The 16,218-nt window shown below is 58.9% G+C and overlaps 1 protein-coding gene across 1 annotated transcript in view; it reads right to left on the minus strand.

Moving 5' to 3' along the window:
• LOC122391228 (protein prickle-like) overlaps window positions 1-16,218 on the minus strand; it is a 43,265-nt gene that overhangs the window by 10,260 nt on the left and 16,787 nt on the right. Inside the window, exon 2 of the mRNA XM_043384942.1 lies at window positions 12,274-12,493. Coding sequence (XP_043240877.1) covers window positions 12,274-12,493 — 220 coding nt within the window. The remainder of the gene's footprint in view (window positions 1-12,273; window positions 12,494-16,218) is intronic.

Raw genomic sequence — 16,218 nt, forward strand, 5'->3', positions numbered from 1 at the left:
ACCGATAAAAATGCTATCGTGCATCATTTCACTAGACTTAGAACGAATTCACAGCGAGTACAGATGCTTGCTGTGCATGCTTTGAAAAAAAATGTTGCGGGATGGGACGAGCCATGGGAAACGAAGTCCAGAGAAAGCAAAAGTCAGTGAACTATCGATGTCTAGCGGGACCAACGGATTACGAATGCACGGCCTCCAAACCGGAATCCAGCGACCACCTCAGTGCAGCGGCCGACGGCCGGCCGCACCGTGGCCGAAAAAAATGGTCACAGAGAAAGCAGTTCCCATGAGGATAAAAATTCCGGATCAATGCTCAGTCCAAATGTCACAACTACAAGGACGTGAGCCCGATCTCCAGACAGAGCGGCCGTATGGCGATGCTCTGAGAGGCGACAGGATCAGTGTACGGGTGACTCACCGCGTTCCGGCGCCTGCATCGCATAGCGACGCATCCAAGGGCCGCTACCCGGTATGTCTTACGACAGTTTCCCCATGACGTGTCCTGCTGATGTGATTTGGTGTAGGTGGCGGAAGGTCGCACCTCTACGGGCTTAGTCACCCACACAGCCAGTTCTCGTACAGTCTGACCTCCGTGACTTGGCCACTTTGGTGGCTATAAGAGTAACGAACTCTACGTGTGCCTGCCGCCATGGAAGACCCGGCACTCAGTACGTCATCAGGGGACCGTTCCCGTACCCTGGGAGGCTGAGAGCCGGGACGGCCGCGGTCCCTCACATCACGGCTCGAATGTCGCGATCCCGGCTAAGCTGCCCTATCCTCCGCGCCGTCAGGTCTCACCGGCCGCCGAGCCGGCGCGTCCCGCGCCGCTGTGTGCGCTCAGCTCAGCGCCGCGGCACGCCGACAGGCACGCCCCAGATGAGTAATCCCGCTCTCCGGCCGCCGGCGACCTCCCGAGGCCGTGGGAGGGCGGCCGCCGCTTCCCTGAGGTGCGCACCACCTCTGGAAGGATCCACTGCACTGCGGGGCTGCAGGGGTGCTCACTGCTCAGGGATTCCAGGAACATCGTGCATGTAGCGATGGGATTGGGAGCGCTTATGTGCAGTGCCAGGGAGCTCTGAGTGCATAAAGGCTGCAGGAGGAATCTGAGAACGTAACGCTGCTTCGTAATCTGTGTGTAAATCCTCGTAAGTAGAGAGTTACAATGCCCTGCGCGATTTTGAGCTCGACAACCTTCCGACTTCGTCCTCCAGACGACCTCAGGAGGTCTACAAATGACGCTGTAAGACATCACCACTGGGACCCGCCCTACTCGCTCTGAGATGGATTTCCGACAGTAGAGTAGGGACAGAACAGGCCGGGGGAGGAGCTGTCCGTGTCCCGGGGGACCTGTCGTTGTCCGGACCGCCGACCGCGGCCAGAGCCGCCGTGATAGGGGCACGCCCGGCCCGACCGCCGCCGCCTGCGGTCAGGGTGGTCATTATGGGCCGTGTTGCGTATTTTACATGTATTTAGTGGTGCTGTTTCAGTACGATGGCGGCGCGGTAGGGCAGTAGCGGCGCATTAGCTGGAAGGACAGATTGGTGACGAGGGCCAGGAGGAAGGATCATGGCGGACCGATGATGTTTTGGTCCTCAGTGTGCTTGATGTTTGAAGCAGAATATGTTTGGATGAGTGATGAATAGACCGGCTGTTTCCTCCAAATCTTTTTACGTGCTCGGGCCTTGCTGACTCTGATTCCCCGACATTTTGGTGCCGTGAAACCCGAGGATTTGGTTGGAAAGGTCACAGCCAAGGTCAATCACGATGTCTGAGGAAAGAGCAAGAAAGGCAGCTAAAGGGTGGCTTACCCGTGCTGGTAAGAAGCTGCAGGATCTGCTTTCTGTTCCAGCTGAAAACAGGAAGTCTGAGTGGCGGCTGGAAGCGTCTAGTGCGCTCACAGAGTTCGGCAAGAGGTTGGATGCGTTTGACATTGCGCAGACAGCTGTTGAGGCAGTGATAGATGAGGATAGCCTCTATGATGACATTGAGAAATCTGGCCTCTTCCGCGATGAGCAGATTAGGCATCAAACGCGTCTCAGCCTGGCAGTTTCTGATGCTGAAGCTGCAAGTGAGAGTGATGGAACTCAGGCCGCAAAGGTGAAGCTGCCAAAACTGGACCTGCCTGATTTCGATGGGCGGGTGGACAAGTGGCTCTATTTTTGGGAGTCGTTTGATGCATGCGTCAATCAGTCTGCACTACCTGAGGTGCAAAAGTTCTCTTACCTTAGAGCTCTGCTGAAAGGCGAAGCAGCTCGCTCAGTAGCAGGACTGAAAGTGGCTGCATCAAGCTATGCTGCAGCTGTCGAGATTTTGAAGCAAAGGTATGGGCGGCCCGAGAAGCAGATCTTTCATCATGTGCAGGGGCTGCTGAATCCTGAGGGCGGTGACCTTGGTGCCCTCCAGGACTCCCTAATGGCTCACATTCGTAGCCTGGAGTCTCTCGGTGTAGACAGGGACAGGTATGGGGTGGTGCTAACACCTCTAGTGCTCTCCAAGCTACCAGAAGAGGTGCGGCTCGAATGGGCGAGAACCTCTGAAGGGAAAGAAGGGGATCTTACACACCTGCTGACCTTCCTGAATGATGAAATAAGTCGTCGTGAGAGATCTGGACATTGTATGGAGCTGGCGGGTGTACCAGCTGCTGTTCCTGCCCTCTCTGGGACAGGCGCGACTCCAAGAAGGTCATCTCGGCAAGCTCCTGAGGCTCGTGGCCCAGCTGCTCCTGCCACCGGCTCATCTTCAAGGAGCTCGAGGGATCACAGCCTCCGTCAACCTGCTGCAGCTGCCCTGGCTGCTCCCACCAGGGAGGCAGTGGCCTGCTGCGGCTTCTGCCAGCGTCAGCATCGAACAGATAGGTGCCCAGACTGGCTGATGCTCAGACGCAGAGACAGGTTCCAACAAGTCAAAGTAAGTGGACTCTGTTTTGCTTGTCTGGGGTCAAGGCACAGTGCTCGAACGTGTAAAGCCAGGTGTGCACAGTGTAAGGGGAGACACCATGTGACATGCTGTCTGCAACTGGAGAACTCTGATGATGTGGATGCAAAACCTGCTGCCAGTGTGGCTGTTGGGGGAGTGGGTTCAGGGGTAGGGTTTGTGGGCCCCAGTCCCTCCCAGGGTGCGTCCTGTGTGACCAACCCTGCACCCAGTGTGGGTTTTGGCGGAGGAGGTACTAGAAGGGAGGGGTCAGGGGTGGGACCCTACCCTGGGATGGGCCCCAGTCCTCCGCCAGGGATGTCCCTGTCATGTAACACCGGTGGGAAGTGTACATTCTTACCAACTGCCACTGTTGATGTCATGTCTGAGTCTGGGCCTGTGAAGGCTCAGCTGATATTTGACTCTGGCTCTGACCGGACCTATGTCTCTGAGCGGCTGATGAAGAAGGTGTCTGGTCAGTGGAAGGGTACTGTTGAAATGACCTATGCTGCCTTTGGGGGTGGAAAGTCGAGTGGTGTATGTAACATGTATGAGCTTGAACTGACTGGTGCCAATCTGTCTGTGCCTGTACTGCAAAGGATCCAGGCTGTGGAGGTGCCCGTGATCAGTGCTCCTCTGATGCGTCCAACTGTGGAGGCGCATCTCCTTCAGTCCTTCCGACACGTGGAGATGGCTGACGACTTCTCGGCTGAGACCCCACTCCAGATCGACATCTTGATTGGTCAGGACTGCTACTGGTCTTTGGTGAGAACAGGGCTGATCAGGAGCCCAGAGGGACTAGTAGCTCAGGAGACGGCATTTGGTTGGGTACTGTCTGGCCTGGCTGAAGGGTCTTCTGGTGTCACTGGGCGAGGAATTCCTACCTGTCAACTGCTGACAGTCACTGATGTGCCTGGGTCGCTGAGGAACTTGTGGTCACTGGAGGGCTTTGGTATTGATGACAGTCCCTGTGCTGAGTCCAGTGTACTAACCGAGTTCACAGACAGTGTCCGCCAGTGTGATGATGGTAGATATGAGGTTGAACTACCGTGGCGGAAGGATGGGTCAGTGTCCCTCCTACAGGATAACCGTGGCGTCGCTGAGTCGCGCCTGGCCAGCCTCTCTCGTAAACTGAACAGAGATCCTGGTCTGAAGGGCAAGTATGATGCTGTCCTCCAGGATATGGAGGAGCAGGGGGTGATTCATGAGGTTCCCCCAGAGGAGATGGCGACTGACAATCCTGTCTTTTACCTGCCCCACAGGCCAGTGGTTAAAGCAGGGAGCACCACCACCAAGGTGCGTCCCGTTTTCGACGCTTCAGCGAAAGGCTCCAATGGTCTGTCTCTGAATGACTGTGTAGAGATCGGGCCTCCGCTGACCCCCAATGTGCTGGATGTTCTGCTGCGCTTCAGGAGATGGAAGTTCGGCATCTCTGCTGACATTGTGAAAGCCTTCCTGCAGATCCGGCTGGCTGAGAAGGATCGGGATGTGCACCGATTCCTGTGGGATAGGAATGGTCAGGTCAGAGTGATGCGCTTTGAAAGGGTCACCTTCGGTCTGGGGTGCAGTCCCTTCCTGTTGAATGCCACGATACAGCACCATCTGTCGCAGTATGAGCAGTCCCCTCTCATATGTGAAATGAGAGAGAACTTCTACGTTGATGACTGGCTCTCTGGCTCCGACAGCGAGGTGAAGGCGCAGGAGATGCTGCGCGAGGCGACCTCAGTCATGAAGGCTGCCAGCATGGAGCTTGCGAAGTGCCGCTCCAACTCCACAGTCCGGTTCAGTGAGCTGGAGGGTGGGTCTGTTGATGAGAGTGTCAAGGTGTTAGGCGTCACATGGCGCCCGGATGATGACACGTTCTCGTTTGTCGGCCAGCGTCTTCCTGACGGTGTGGTGCCGACAAAGCGTCTGGTGCTGAGCCTGATAGCGAGGATGTTCGACCCGCTTGGGTTTCTGACACCCTTTTCCATGGTTGCCAAGTGTCTCTTCCAGGAGTTGTGGGAGAAAAGGCTGGATTGGGACGATCCCCTGCCAGCTGACTGTTCTGAACTGTTCTGCAGATGGATGGCTGACTGTCAGCTTCTCGAGCGGGTGAAGGTTCCCCGCTGCTTCACAGCTGGAACTGCCGCCGACTGGACCTCATCGGATGTCAAGGAGCTGCATGTCTTTGCTGATGCCTCTCCTAAGGCGTACGGCGCAGCCGTATACATCAGAGTCCTGCAGTCTGACGGTACGTTTTCGGTGTCCCTAGTGATGTCGAAGGGACGTGTGGCACCCCTGAAGCGGTTGACTCTTCCGCGGCTCGAGCTGCTGGGCTGTGTGATGGCAGCTCGCCTGATCCAGCATGTTCGCAAGGCTCTGCATTTGCCTGCAGACACTCGCTGTGTTTGCTGGAGCGATTCCATGATAGCTCTGGGCTGGATCAGAGGGCGCCCACAGCGGTGGAAACAATTCGTGGCGAATCGGGTGCGAGAGATCCAGGATCTGACGAGTGTGGAGTCCTGGTTCCACTGTCGGAGTAGTGACAACCCGTCAGATCTGACCACTCGGGGTGTTCTTGCGGAGGCGCTGATGACATCGATCTGGTTCCAGGGGCCACAGTGGCTCACGCAGCCTCCTGATGCGGGTGCTGAGACGGTGCCTTCGGCTCTCGGCCTCACTGACTCTGACGTAGGCCCTGCCGAGGAAGACCCTTCAGTGGCCGCAGCTGACGCCGCAGATGAGACGGCGACTACTGAGACGCTCAGTGCACCAGGCGAGGTCTGCTCTCAGGAAGCAGGCCTTCTGGTGGGCCCAACAGGTGATGAGTCAGCCGGTGATGGGCGGTCGTCCTGTCTGGATGTGACAAGATTCGGGTCGTTTTCTAAGGCCACCCGTGTCATCGGGTGGATGGCGAGGTTTGTACGTAACGCTCGCCGTCACGATCGATGTGCTGAATCCGATCTCACTTCTGACGAGCTCGCGAGTGCGAGAGTGATGCTGTTTCGTCTGGTGCAGGCGGATAGCTTTCCTCGTGAGATTGAGACATTGAGGCAGGGGAAGGCGATTCCTGCCAGCTCTCCCATTTACCGACTTTCGCCCTTCCTGGCAGATGACGGATTGCTGCATGTTGGTGGTCGCTTGCAGTTTTCCGAACTGTCATTTGAAGCCAAGCACCCTGTTATCCTACCCAAAGGGCACCTGGCTGGCCTCCTGGTTCAGGAGCAGCATCTTACGATGTGTCATGCCGGTGTCGCAACGTTGATGACCGCTGTGCGGTCGGAGTTTTGGGTAGTTGGTCTGCGGACCATTGCGCGTCGTGTGGTAAGAGGCTGTATCGCCTGCCGCCGGCAGGATGCCCCGGCGTGCTCAGAGCGCACCGCCCCTCTGCCTGAGGACAGAGTGACTCGGTCCCCGCCGTTTGCTGTGTGTGGTGTTGATTTCGCGGGACCTGTTTTTTCCGTGGACTCTCCACGGAAGAAACTGTACATATGTTTGTTTACGTGCGCAGTGACCCGCGCGGTGCATTTAGAACTGACCGATTCTCTTTCCCTGGAAAGTTTTGTGATGGCCCTCCGTCGATTCGCTGCTAGGAGAGGGGTGCCATCAATCGTCTATTCGGACAACGCGCGCACCTTTGTCGGCGCGGATGTTCTTCTGAGGCGGTGCTTCGGACGGCTCGCACCGCAGTGGAAGTTCATCGCTCCTCTCTCCCCATGGTGGGGAGGATGGTGGGAGAGGCTGGTCAGGTCAGTTAAGACTGCGCTGCGTAAGACACTCGGTACGCGATGCCTGACTCGCATCGAACTCGAGACCGTCCTGTGTGAAGTGGAGGCCTGTGTGAACTCACGACCGCTCACCTTCCAAGGTGATACCGTAGACTGTCCCGGACCACTCACTCCGAACCATTTTCTGAGTGGACACAGCGTGGGGTTCCAGGCCAAGATCGCAGAAAGCCCGACATCTGTGAATCCTCGAGCGCTGTCTGAGAGGGCACGCATTTGTGAAATGCGTTTGAACAAATTCTGGGATGTGTGGACCAATGACTATCTCCGCAACCTGCCGCCGGCAGTGCGCGGCAAAGCTCATGGTGACCTGACGACTGGCTCGTTAGTCCTGGTCCATGAGGAGAAGACCCCTCGGCTCTTATGGGAGACGGGAGTCGTCACCCGTCTGTTCCCTGGTCGAGACGGACGGGTCAGATCCGCTGAGGTGCGAACTGGTAGGGGTCTCAAAACCAGAGCCGTACAGCGACTCCACTGCCTTGAGCTTGCTCCGTCCTATTCCTCTCCTTAGACTAGAATGTGTAGGCACGCTTGGTATTGCCGCTTTTCGTTTGATTCGATGCATTCGCGTTTGATCTGTTGGAGTACACTGGTTCATTTCATATGTTGTCGTGACGTACCATGCGCGTCTGTTGACCTTTGCTGACATAAGTTAGTTGGCTCAGGTATTAGGTACGTACCTGCGCCAAGGCGGCCGGGGAGAGTGTTGCGTATTTTACATGTATTTAGTGGTGCTGTTTCAGTACGATGGCGGCGCGGTAGGGCAGTAGCGGCGCATTAGCTGGAAGGACAGATTGGTGACGAGGGCCAGGAGGAAGGATCATGGCGGACCGATGATGTTTTGGTCCTCAGTGTGCTTGATGTTTGAAGCAGAATATGTTTGGATGAGTGATGAATAGACCGGCTGTTTCCTCCAAATCTTTTTACGTGCTCGGGCCTTGCTGACTCTGATTCCCCGACAGGCCGGTTGGCGGTGCGTCCCACGGCGGTCACGGCGGTCAGGGGTGGTCAGGGGTGGTCGGGGGTCCCGGCGGCTGCGGTCCGCGGGGCCAAAGGGCTGCGGCCGGGCCGGGGCGGGGCTGAGGGGTGGGTCGGTTCGCAGAGACCACCAATCGTCGCTGCCCGGAGGCCTCATTACAGGAGGGAGGACACGCCACGAGGTACCCGGGCGTGTGTGACCGAACTGCGGACACGGTTAGACGGGAGACCGAGAAACCATGCAAACGGACGCCGTCGAATTATCGAGAACGGCCCCAACAGTGGAGGAAAGAAAAGGGAAATACCCACGGGCTGGCGGAATGACTTCATGGTGAGCACAAAGCTGCGCGTCGAAAGGGATTATCACTTCATGCGCAGATGTTGGTGGGAATCAATTCGGTTTCATAGCAAAATAACGGTTTCTGGCGAAACTCCGGTTTTACCAGGTGAGGGTATTAATTTAATTAGAAGGTGATTACCAAGCCTGCAGATGTAGATGATTTGATTTAGGCGTGTTGAAAGTGCTCAGCTCTACCGTAGCCGTACAATGTTCCACCCACTCGCAATTCGCCTGCACGTCACGTTTCGCAACATTTCGCCGCAAACCGGACGAGACAGCGCAATTACGCAACGTGCACCGCATACGGGTCGGGCGCCACTCTCTGCTCATAATAAAGATGCATGTCGCCGTTTGGCGAGCAAACAACAGCCGCGCGACGACGCTGTCCGCCACTCGGAAGACATTTCTCACGCCCGAGGAGCGCTGTGGGACGGCTGTGGACGCCGGACCGAGTCCAGACACCCAGACACCACGGCGTGCAGCGCCGGGTCGGGCCGCGCCGCGCCGCGCCGGGCCAGGGGTCAGCGGCGATTGCAGCGCCGTGACCTCGCCGGCTGGGCCCGCCCAGTAATACTCGCTGCCGGGCATCACAAACCAGCGTCGACAAGCCGGGCTAATTGCCGGCGCGCCGAAGGTCTCCTCCGGGAGGGGCGCGGCCGTCCCTGGCCGGTCGCCGGCAGGCAGCCCCTTTGAGGTGCGGTGCCCGGTTTACGGGAAGGCGGGCCGACAGAGTGAGAGCACAATGCGCACCAGGCCCTAATGTGCGCGCCGAGAGGGCCGGCAGCGGCGGCGCCGTCGACGCCTCGTTTGAGGAACATCCCTATCGCGGCTGAGCTGTGTAAAAACTGCGCCCGGGGCCTGGAGGCCGGCCGAGAGCGGCGAGAATTCCTGGCGATGACTTATTGCGGAGGGGCGCTGTTCGGCCCGCCGCCGGCGCCGGTCAGCCGCGCCGAACAAAGGAGTGGCGTGCGGCGGACGGCCGCGGCCGGCGGCGGCGCTGCGGAGAGCGCTGTGCACCGGCGAGCGCCGGTCCTCCGCGGCTACAGCGCTGCACCTCACACGGCACTACGCTCAGCGGCCTCAGGATCCAGATTTCCTCTCCAACCGTCACATTATTTCCCAAATTTGTCTTCAAGAAGCATCCCGAACATCCGCTGCCCTCTGTGGCCAGCCCCGTCCTTCATTCCTTCATTCCACGTCCCTCAGACTTCATCCCCCGTTCTCATCCCTCAGCCGGTTCGCCAAGACCACCTGGTAGGGTAAACCAAAACAGATCGAGCCCGATCCATGCGAAAACAAGTTTAATGAGAGCAGCCTGGTGCATATCGGAATTATGCGATCTTAAAACAGACTTCAGCAGGACACGGGACACATCCTCGCGCTATCCACGCCGTCAATAAGGTAAACAAGACGGTCGTGCAAGGCTCACGTCTTCTGTGCTCACCCGTTGAGCGGTCCGCGCGCCTGGGTGATGGATCACCGTCCGACCACATCCGAGCAGCGACGGATGGCGCGTCACTGGCGCCGCCGCTGTGGAGTGACGTCTGTCGGTCGGAACGTCAGACACCGGAGCGATGCAGGTGGAGACAGACGTCAGATACCGGAGCGGGGCTCGGTGAAGACGTCAACACCGGCTGACGGACAGTTGGCCGCCTGACCGCGGTCCGGGAATCACTCGGACAGCTGACCGCGGTCCGAGGGTCTCGGCCGTCCATCACGATCACTCCAGGAATCCGGTGAACGGGTTTCAGCCCGATTGAACACGCCCCGTTTCTGGATCGCTGAGCTGCGAGAATTTAAACCGCAATCGCTCGATAAAGTGGGGCCATAACACTCGAATAAAATTCCGGCTCGATAAGATACCACTCCGCATCAGTAACGCACCAGTGAACTCACAGCGATCAGTTCAGGTGTGGCAGCCTAACACAGAAGGTTTACATCACGCCCTGCACGTCACCGCGAGTTGGCCGGCCGGCAGTGAGGCCGTCCACAGTCCTGGCTTCATTACTGCGCACTGTGGGCGGCGGCCTCCGTCTGAAGTATGGGGTGGTCCGCGCGGCTACACCCATTACCGAGCCTTCGGCCGCCGGCCCAGCTCAGTCCAGCCTAGCCCAGCTCTGCCCAGTGCAGCTCTCCGGGACGGGCGGCGGCCGAGAGGAGAGGAACGCTGCCCACCAGGCCGCCGTCCCAGACCACTCGAACGCCGCCCGACCGGAGGGCGTCTCTCCGCCTTTACTGCACACCTACGGCCGAACACGAGCGGCCCAGGTGATAAAAACATTCCTAATGCCTTTACGGCATGACAGCTCCAGTGCACTTCGGCGGAGCCTTTGATAGATGAAAAGGGTTAGGCCAGTACGGTAATTAGTGTTTACGATTATCGTAAACGACCTTCGACCGTCAATCCGTTGACAGTTAGGCGGGCGGCGGACCGGAAAGTTTGAACGGAATCTGCCGGGCCATGTCAGTCACCTGTCAACTGGTTCACAGAGCACAAAGGGCGGCCGGGGGAGGCCGACCGCTCCCAGCGAATTCACACCTGACCTTATCGGTCCCTGGGCCGACCCCCGACCGGCAATACAGGCCGCCCGGTGCGCCGGTCCGCTCGTATCGGCCCATCGGAGGAGACACTGACACCGCACGCCACCAGCACGTGCCGCGCAAAAACCGGAGCAGCGGGTGACACAGCCGACCGACTGCAGGCACCCAGAGAGCAGCTCCGAGCTGGGGTCAGATTCTGCGGGCGCTGGGTGGGAGATGGCCCGGAGCTGGGCTAGCCCAGCCGCCGAGGCACCAGCGGCCGCCGTACCGACGCCGAAATTTGACGGAGCCGCTCGTAAATTGTGCCGCTCCAGCCAGCCGAGCCCGGACGAGGCCGCGATGAGGCCATCTTTCCAGCTAATTCCTGCCATAAAGTCAAAAGCGGCCGGCCGGATGGCTATCCTGGCCGCGGCCGAAAAGGTGGAACGATCGGCCCGCCGCGGCGGTCCCCGATACGTGTCCGGTTCGGGCGGACTGACCCAATGGTGGGCTGTCGTCCGCCGTCCGCACCCATCCATCTCTCCAGTGTCCGGGACGGACAGACGGACGGACAGTCTTCTGCAGCTCCGCCCCGAGACCGCTGGTCAGGGGCTGTTTGAACGCCACACAGGTGTTCCCAGGACAGAACAGGCTATCGAGAGAGCATCGCACGCCAAACACGTAAAAGACAACATCGATTCCGCCGGAACGACAGGCGCGTACAGAACGCCCGAAAACGACCTGAAATCGGTCTAGATTTCCAGCGGAATCGGTGTTTTCTGGGTGTGCGCCGGACGCGTGATTAGCATATTCGGAGCGCCGGCGTACCCGCGGCTATGTGCTCGGTGGCTCTATCTGCGGATCAGAGGAGGCGCGCTCGGGCCCGGTCCGAGCGGAGCGGTCGTCTCGGACAATGTCATGCCGGCTGTCGCACCGAGCCATTGTCGGTGTGTGATGACATGATACCGCGATACAGGAGAGCGATACACCGACCCGGTGCGCTCTGAGAAAGTCGTCCGCTCACCTTCAGAACTGGGTGACAGAGCTGGGAGACAGCATTCAGTCCCCAAGCAACTACAGCTCAACGGTTTAAAATGGTGCTCGTATAGTGTCAGAGGATAATGAACTCAGCCTAAGCCTCAAGTCTTTGTGCGAAAACAAGTGGAAGAACACGGATTTTCAGTTTGTTGACCTGACCTGAACAGCGCCTCAACATACGACGCAAAAAGGCCGACTGAGCACAGCCCGGACACGGAAGCTGTGCGCCGCGGCGGCACGGCCGAGCGTAATACCGAGTACAGGCTGAGTACGGGCCACTGAGTGAACCGGGCCGGCACGCCACCGCCCGGAAGGGGACCGCGCTCCGCACGCCCTCAGCCAGCCCCGAACACCTGCACTTAACCAGCCGAAACTACCGCCTCAAATCCCGACAACTATGCTCAAAACACCGCCGGAATTCAGACCACTAGCCTTGCAGTCGCCACAAAACAAAATACTCGCTGCCTGAGAAACATACCTGAGCGCGCGCGTCATGTAACATTTAGTCCTGTTGACGCCCGAGTCATGCTTGGTTCCGCTGGTACGGCAATGCGGATTCAAACCTGGGTTCCTGGTCAAAGTAATCTTGTGTCTGCCCTCTAATAATGCACGCCGAGCCTCAGTCGCCCTTACAAGCCGCCCCGTACCCATAACTGTGCAGTGTGCACTGTGCAGTCCCCTATTATCTCAGTGCGCCGGCAGCCGTCCCCGACTGACCTGTTCGGGTTTGAGGCCGCTCGGCACCCAGGTGTACTCCTCCAGCGCGCAGCCCGAGTCGTCGTCGCTCTGGCTGTGCCGCTGCGGGTCGCTGCTGCGGCCCGGCAGGATCTTGGCCAGGGGGCTGGGCGCCGCCGGCACGGGCGGCAGCTCGCCCATCGCCGCCGGACTGCACTGCGAGTGGTCCTCCCGTGGACATTTACAGTTGCGGCACACTTTCCTGCGGACACAGAGAACGGGAACGTCAGAGAGGCGCGGGCACGGAAACACGGCGACACCGGCCGCTAGACGGGGGGTTTACTACAGCGGCGCTGTAACTGGTACTGGCAATAAAACTCTGTATTACAATAGCGACATTACAATACCTGCCACCAGCATAAGTGAGACGTTCAGTAATAAGCGCGTGATTGCTCCCCTGAAGGTAATTTAACACCTCCGGACTCTTGCGCAACCGTTTTGAAATACGTAGAAGCGTGGTGCTGGCGCTACTTTCTACCAGCGGGAGGCGGCCATCCGGCTGGTAATGGGGCACGAGCAGACTGGGTTTGACGGTGCGTGCGCAGTCCGTCGGCGGCGCTCGGACCGGATAATGTCTGTCTGCAGTATACGGCGACGGGTTACACCAGGGGGAGAAGCAGAGCCTGCGCAGCACCGGGCGAGGGTGAGCCCACACCTGCGTCCTACCAGCACCGGGCCGCCTCCTCCGCCGGCCAGCGCGCTCCCACACCGGGCTCAGAGAGCAGGGGAGAGAATATTTACTGCCGCCGGTAATGTATTCAGCGGTTTTTGTTCCTCGCAGCGGTCATTGCTCCTGATTAAGCCCTTCTCTGCGCCGGGCTTCCGGAGCCGTATCCTGAGCTCGGAGCCGACGCTCAGGGCGGTCCGCCAGCTCCCCGGTCTCCGGAGTCGTGCACAAGTCGCACTACTAGACCGAGCACCGTTTTTACCTGTGGCTACTCGCTCTGACAGGAAAATCATACGCCGGCCAGCCGGCGGCGTGCCGTTTTTGCCAGAGCACGGCGTCACGCCAGGCCGCTACCCCTCTCCCCGTCCCTCATCCCTCCTCCAAACGACGGACGTGTCTATTGAGCGGGGGCAGCGGTAATCGGTCGAGCGGGAGAGTTTTATCGAGAGCAGTTCTTTGCGCGGGAAGTGAATGGGCTCCCCGGACCGGTAGCCAGCTCATGGGTCGGATCATGGCCCGGCCGGCGTCTCTCGGACCGCGAGACCCGCCCGGCAGACAATGGGCGCCGTCCGCGCACCGCGCCGCCTCCCCAGGCCGGTAGCGCCGCGGTTTGTCGGTACAAACGCGCCCAGCAGCCGCCAGAGGCGAGCTGATGGCCATCTCCAACACCAGACGGCGTCAAAAAACCGGCCCCATATTGTATTCAACGTCGCCTTGTCTCTGTCTTCCAGGAACAAAAGGCTGCCATGGCGACTCGCGGCGAACAAAAGAGCGCTGTGACAATTAATGTGCCGACTGGTCCGATGCGATGGCTCGAGCACTCGAGCCGTATCCGAATTCACCGCATCTGCGCCAGTTTCGTCACCGTCGCTAAGAGCGCGGCTGCGGGAGCCGGCCGGCGCTTGGTCGGCCAAGCGTTTTATTAATTGGCCGTGTCTCCTAAACGACGCGCCGTTAAATGAGGTGTGGATAAACGAGCCATGTGGCGACGGACGGTGATGGAAGAGCCGACCAGACGAGCTAGCCAGCCAACCGATAGCCGACCAGCTAGCCAGCTAACCGACCGAAGACCAGCCGCAGCCAACGGGCCGACCGTGCCACCGAAGACCAGACGCAACCGAGGCTACCAGCCGATATCCGACCAGCCGGCGCCAGCCAGCCCACGCCGACCAGGACCATCCGTTCGACCAACGCGACGTGCACTGTCCATCGGGACCCACTGGAACGCGATCGGTCTCGCAGATTGGTTCAGTTGGGCATCCTCGAACACTCGCAGACAGACCATCACTCTGGGATCGGTATCGGCAACAAATGACCACCAGCAGAGGGAATAACTGGGAGGAAACACATCGATCGAGTGGGCTCCAGAGCGCCCTTCTCCGTCTCGAGGAGGAAGGACACGAAGTCGGTGGCGGCCACAGTCGGGACAGGAGCGATGTGAGCGGGCTCACAAGGTCCGGGCAGGCGACAGCCACCGCTACTGAGCGGATATGGGTGGAGCGGTGAGAGAGGGGACGGGGAATGGCAGGGGAGATGTCACACGACCGGGGCACGACCTCACCACCGTGGTCGGACACCATAATGACCGGTGAGCGGCTGACAAATGACAGACAGTGTCTGACGAATGGCGGACAAACGGCCGTCAAATGGCAGAGCCAAGGGTGGCGAACGACGGACGAGCGGGACGGCAGTCCTCGAGCTGGGTAGTGGGTGGTTCTACGAGTCAGCAATTAGCACCAGTTTCCTCACTAAACTTCACACTGGCTCTGAGGTCCTGGCGCCCCATGAACCAGGCAATCGATCAGTGGGATTCAGACATCCCTGATCGAGGCAAAAACAAAATGACAATGTAGTGACTTATTGACGCGGACGAAACACCAATAGCAAACGATATTAATCGCATATGTTTTGTATCATCGATCCACTCAATGTCAAGACGGATGAAAGATATCATCGGAAACACATTATATGTCGTATGACTTCCTTTCACTGAGGGAGTTAAAAACTCATGCTACGACGGCAAGTCGTCGCTTTTTTTCTTCCCACCACGACCCACCACCTCCCGACAATGGCTCATGGTTCGAAGTGTTCTGCGTCGATAATTTTCGGTCGGTCCGCATTTCACCTTCAAGGGCAGCGGCCGGTCCTGATTTGGGAGTGAAGCCATTAATAGTTGTCTAATGATGGCCTGCTGGCAGTGAAGGGTTGGCCGGAGCTCGGAGGGCAGGCACGGGTATGCCGTCCGTCTGTCGGAGGGTGCCTCGGAAGATATCTACCAGATACTGTTCACTGGCTGAGGTTTCTGTCCACTACTGGCCAAGTCTGGTAGCGAAGTGAACAGCTTGTGGCCTCCATACGGTGAAAAATGTACATATCACTTAGCACTAAAGTCAGAAAATGTATGAATTTTCTAAGCATCTAATCGGTTCAGTGTCCTTTGTCTGCGCTACTCTGGCCGATAAGAAAACACCCGCCGTGTCGAAAGGCGGCGTCCGATCAAAACAGCGGCCGTCAGACCGTCAGCAATCAGGACGGGACAGGGCAGCGCGCGTGCTGCCGCAGGGCACTGCCGCGGCCCGCTGGACCACCCGCGACGGTCCATCGCCGCCCCAGGGACAGCCGCCGCCGCCTCTGGAGTCCCGCACCCGGCCGGTGAGAGGGTTAGAGCGGGTCACAGCCCCGACAGGTGGGAGGGCTTCGAGAAACGACCAGAGGAGAAAAGTACAGGCTGCGCCCGAGCTCCATTTCCAATTCTAAGAGGGTGACTGAACAAGGATAGAAACTGGACGCGCTGGCGGAGGATCACGTTTTTTCCTCGGCGCTGAATCGGATTTATACCGGTTCAGTGTGCGTGAATTGGCCAGTGTAATCGCCACTCACCAGGGGTCATTGAGGAAAGGACCCGTCGTGCTCCAGAAAACAATGACACTCAAGGACAACACAGACCAGCGTTGGAGTCCGTGCGCTCGCCGACTCAGCAAAAGGACCGTTCGGCGAGGTCAGGCGGATCAGCGGGGTCCGGCGGGTCGTGGGCCCGGTCAGCATTGCCTCACAGGTCGGCCAGCGGGCCCACGGCTGGACGGCGAGTCCCACGGGCCCGGCTGACGGCACCCCCGCGGCGGGTCAATCATACGCCCCCGTGCGCCGGCCGCCGCCGGTCAAGCCATGAATTTTTCGACTGTGTGAGATGATGAATGGTTCCAATGAAGTGATATCACGGGAGTGGATCGGAGTTTGCCGCTGACCGGCGTGGGACGCGC

Source organism: Amphibalanus amphitrite, unplaced genomic scaffold (assembly GCF_019059575.1).
Source record: "Amphibalanus amphitrite isolate SeventyFive unplaced genomic scaffold, NRLGWU_Aamphi_draft 000021F_arrow, whole genome shotgun sequence".
Lineage (NCBI taxonomy): Eukaryota > Metazoa > Arthropoda > Thecostraca > Balanomorpha > Balanidae > Amphibalanus > Amphibalanus amphitrite.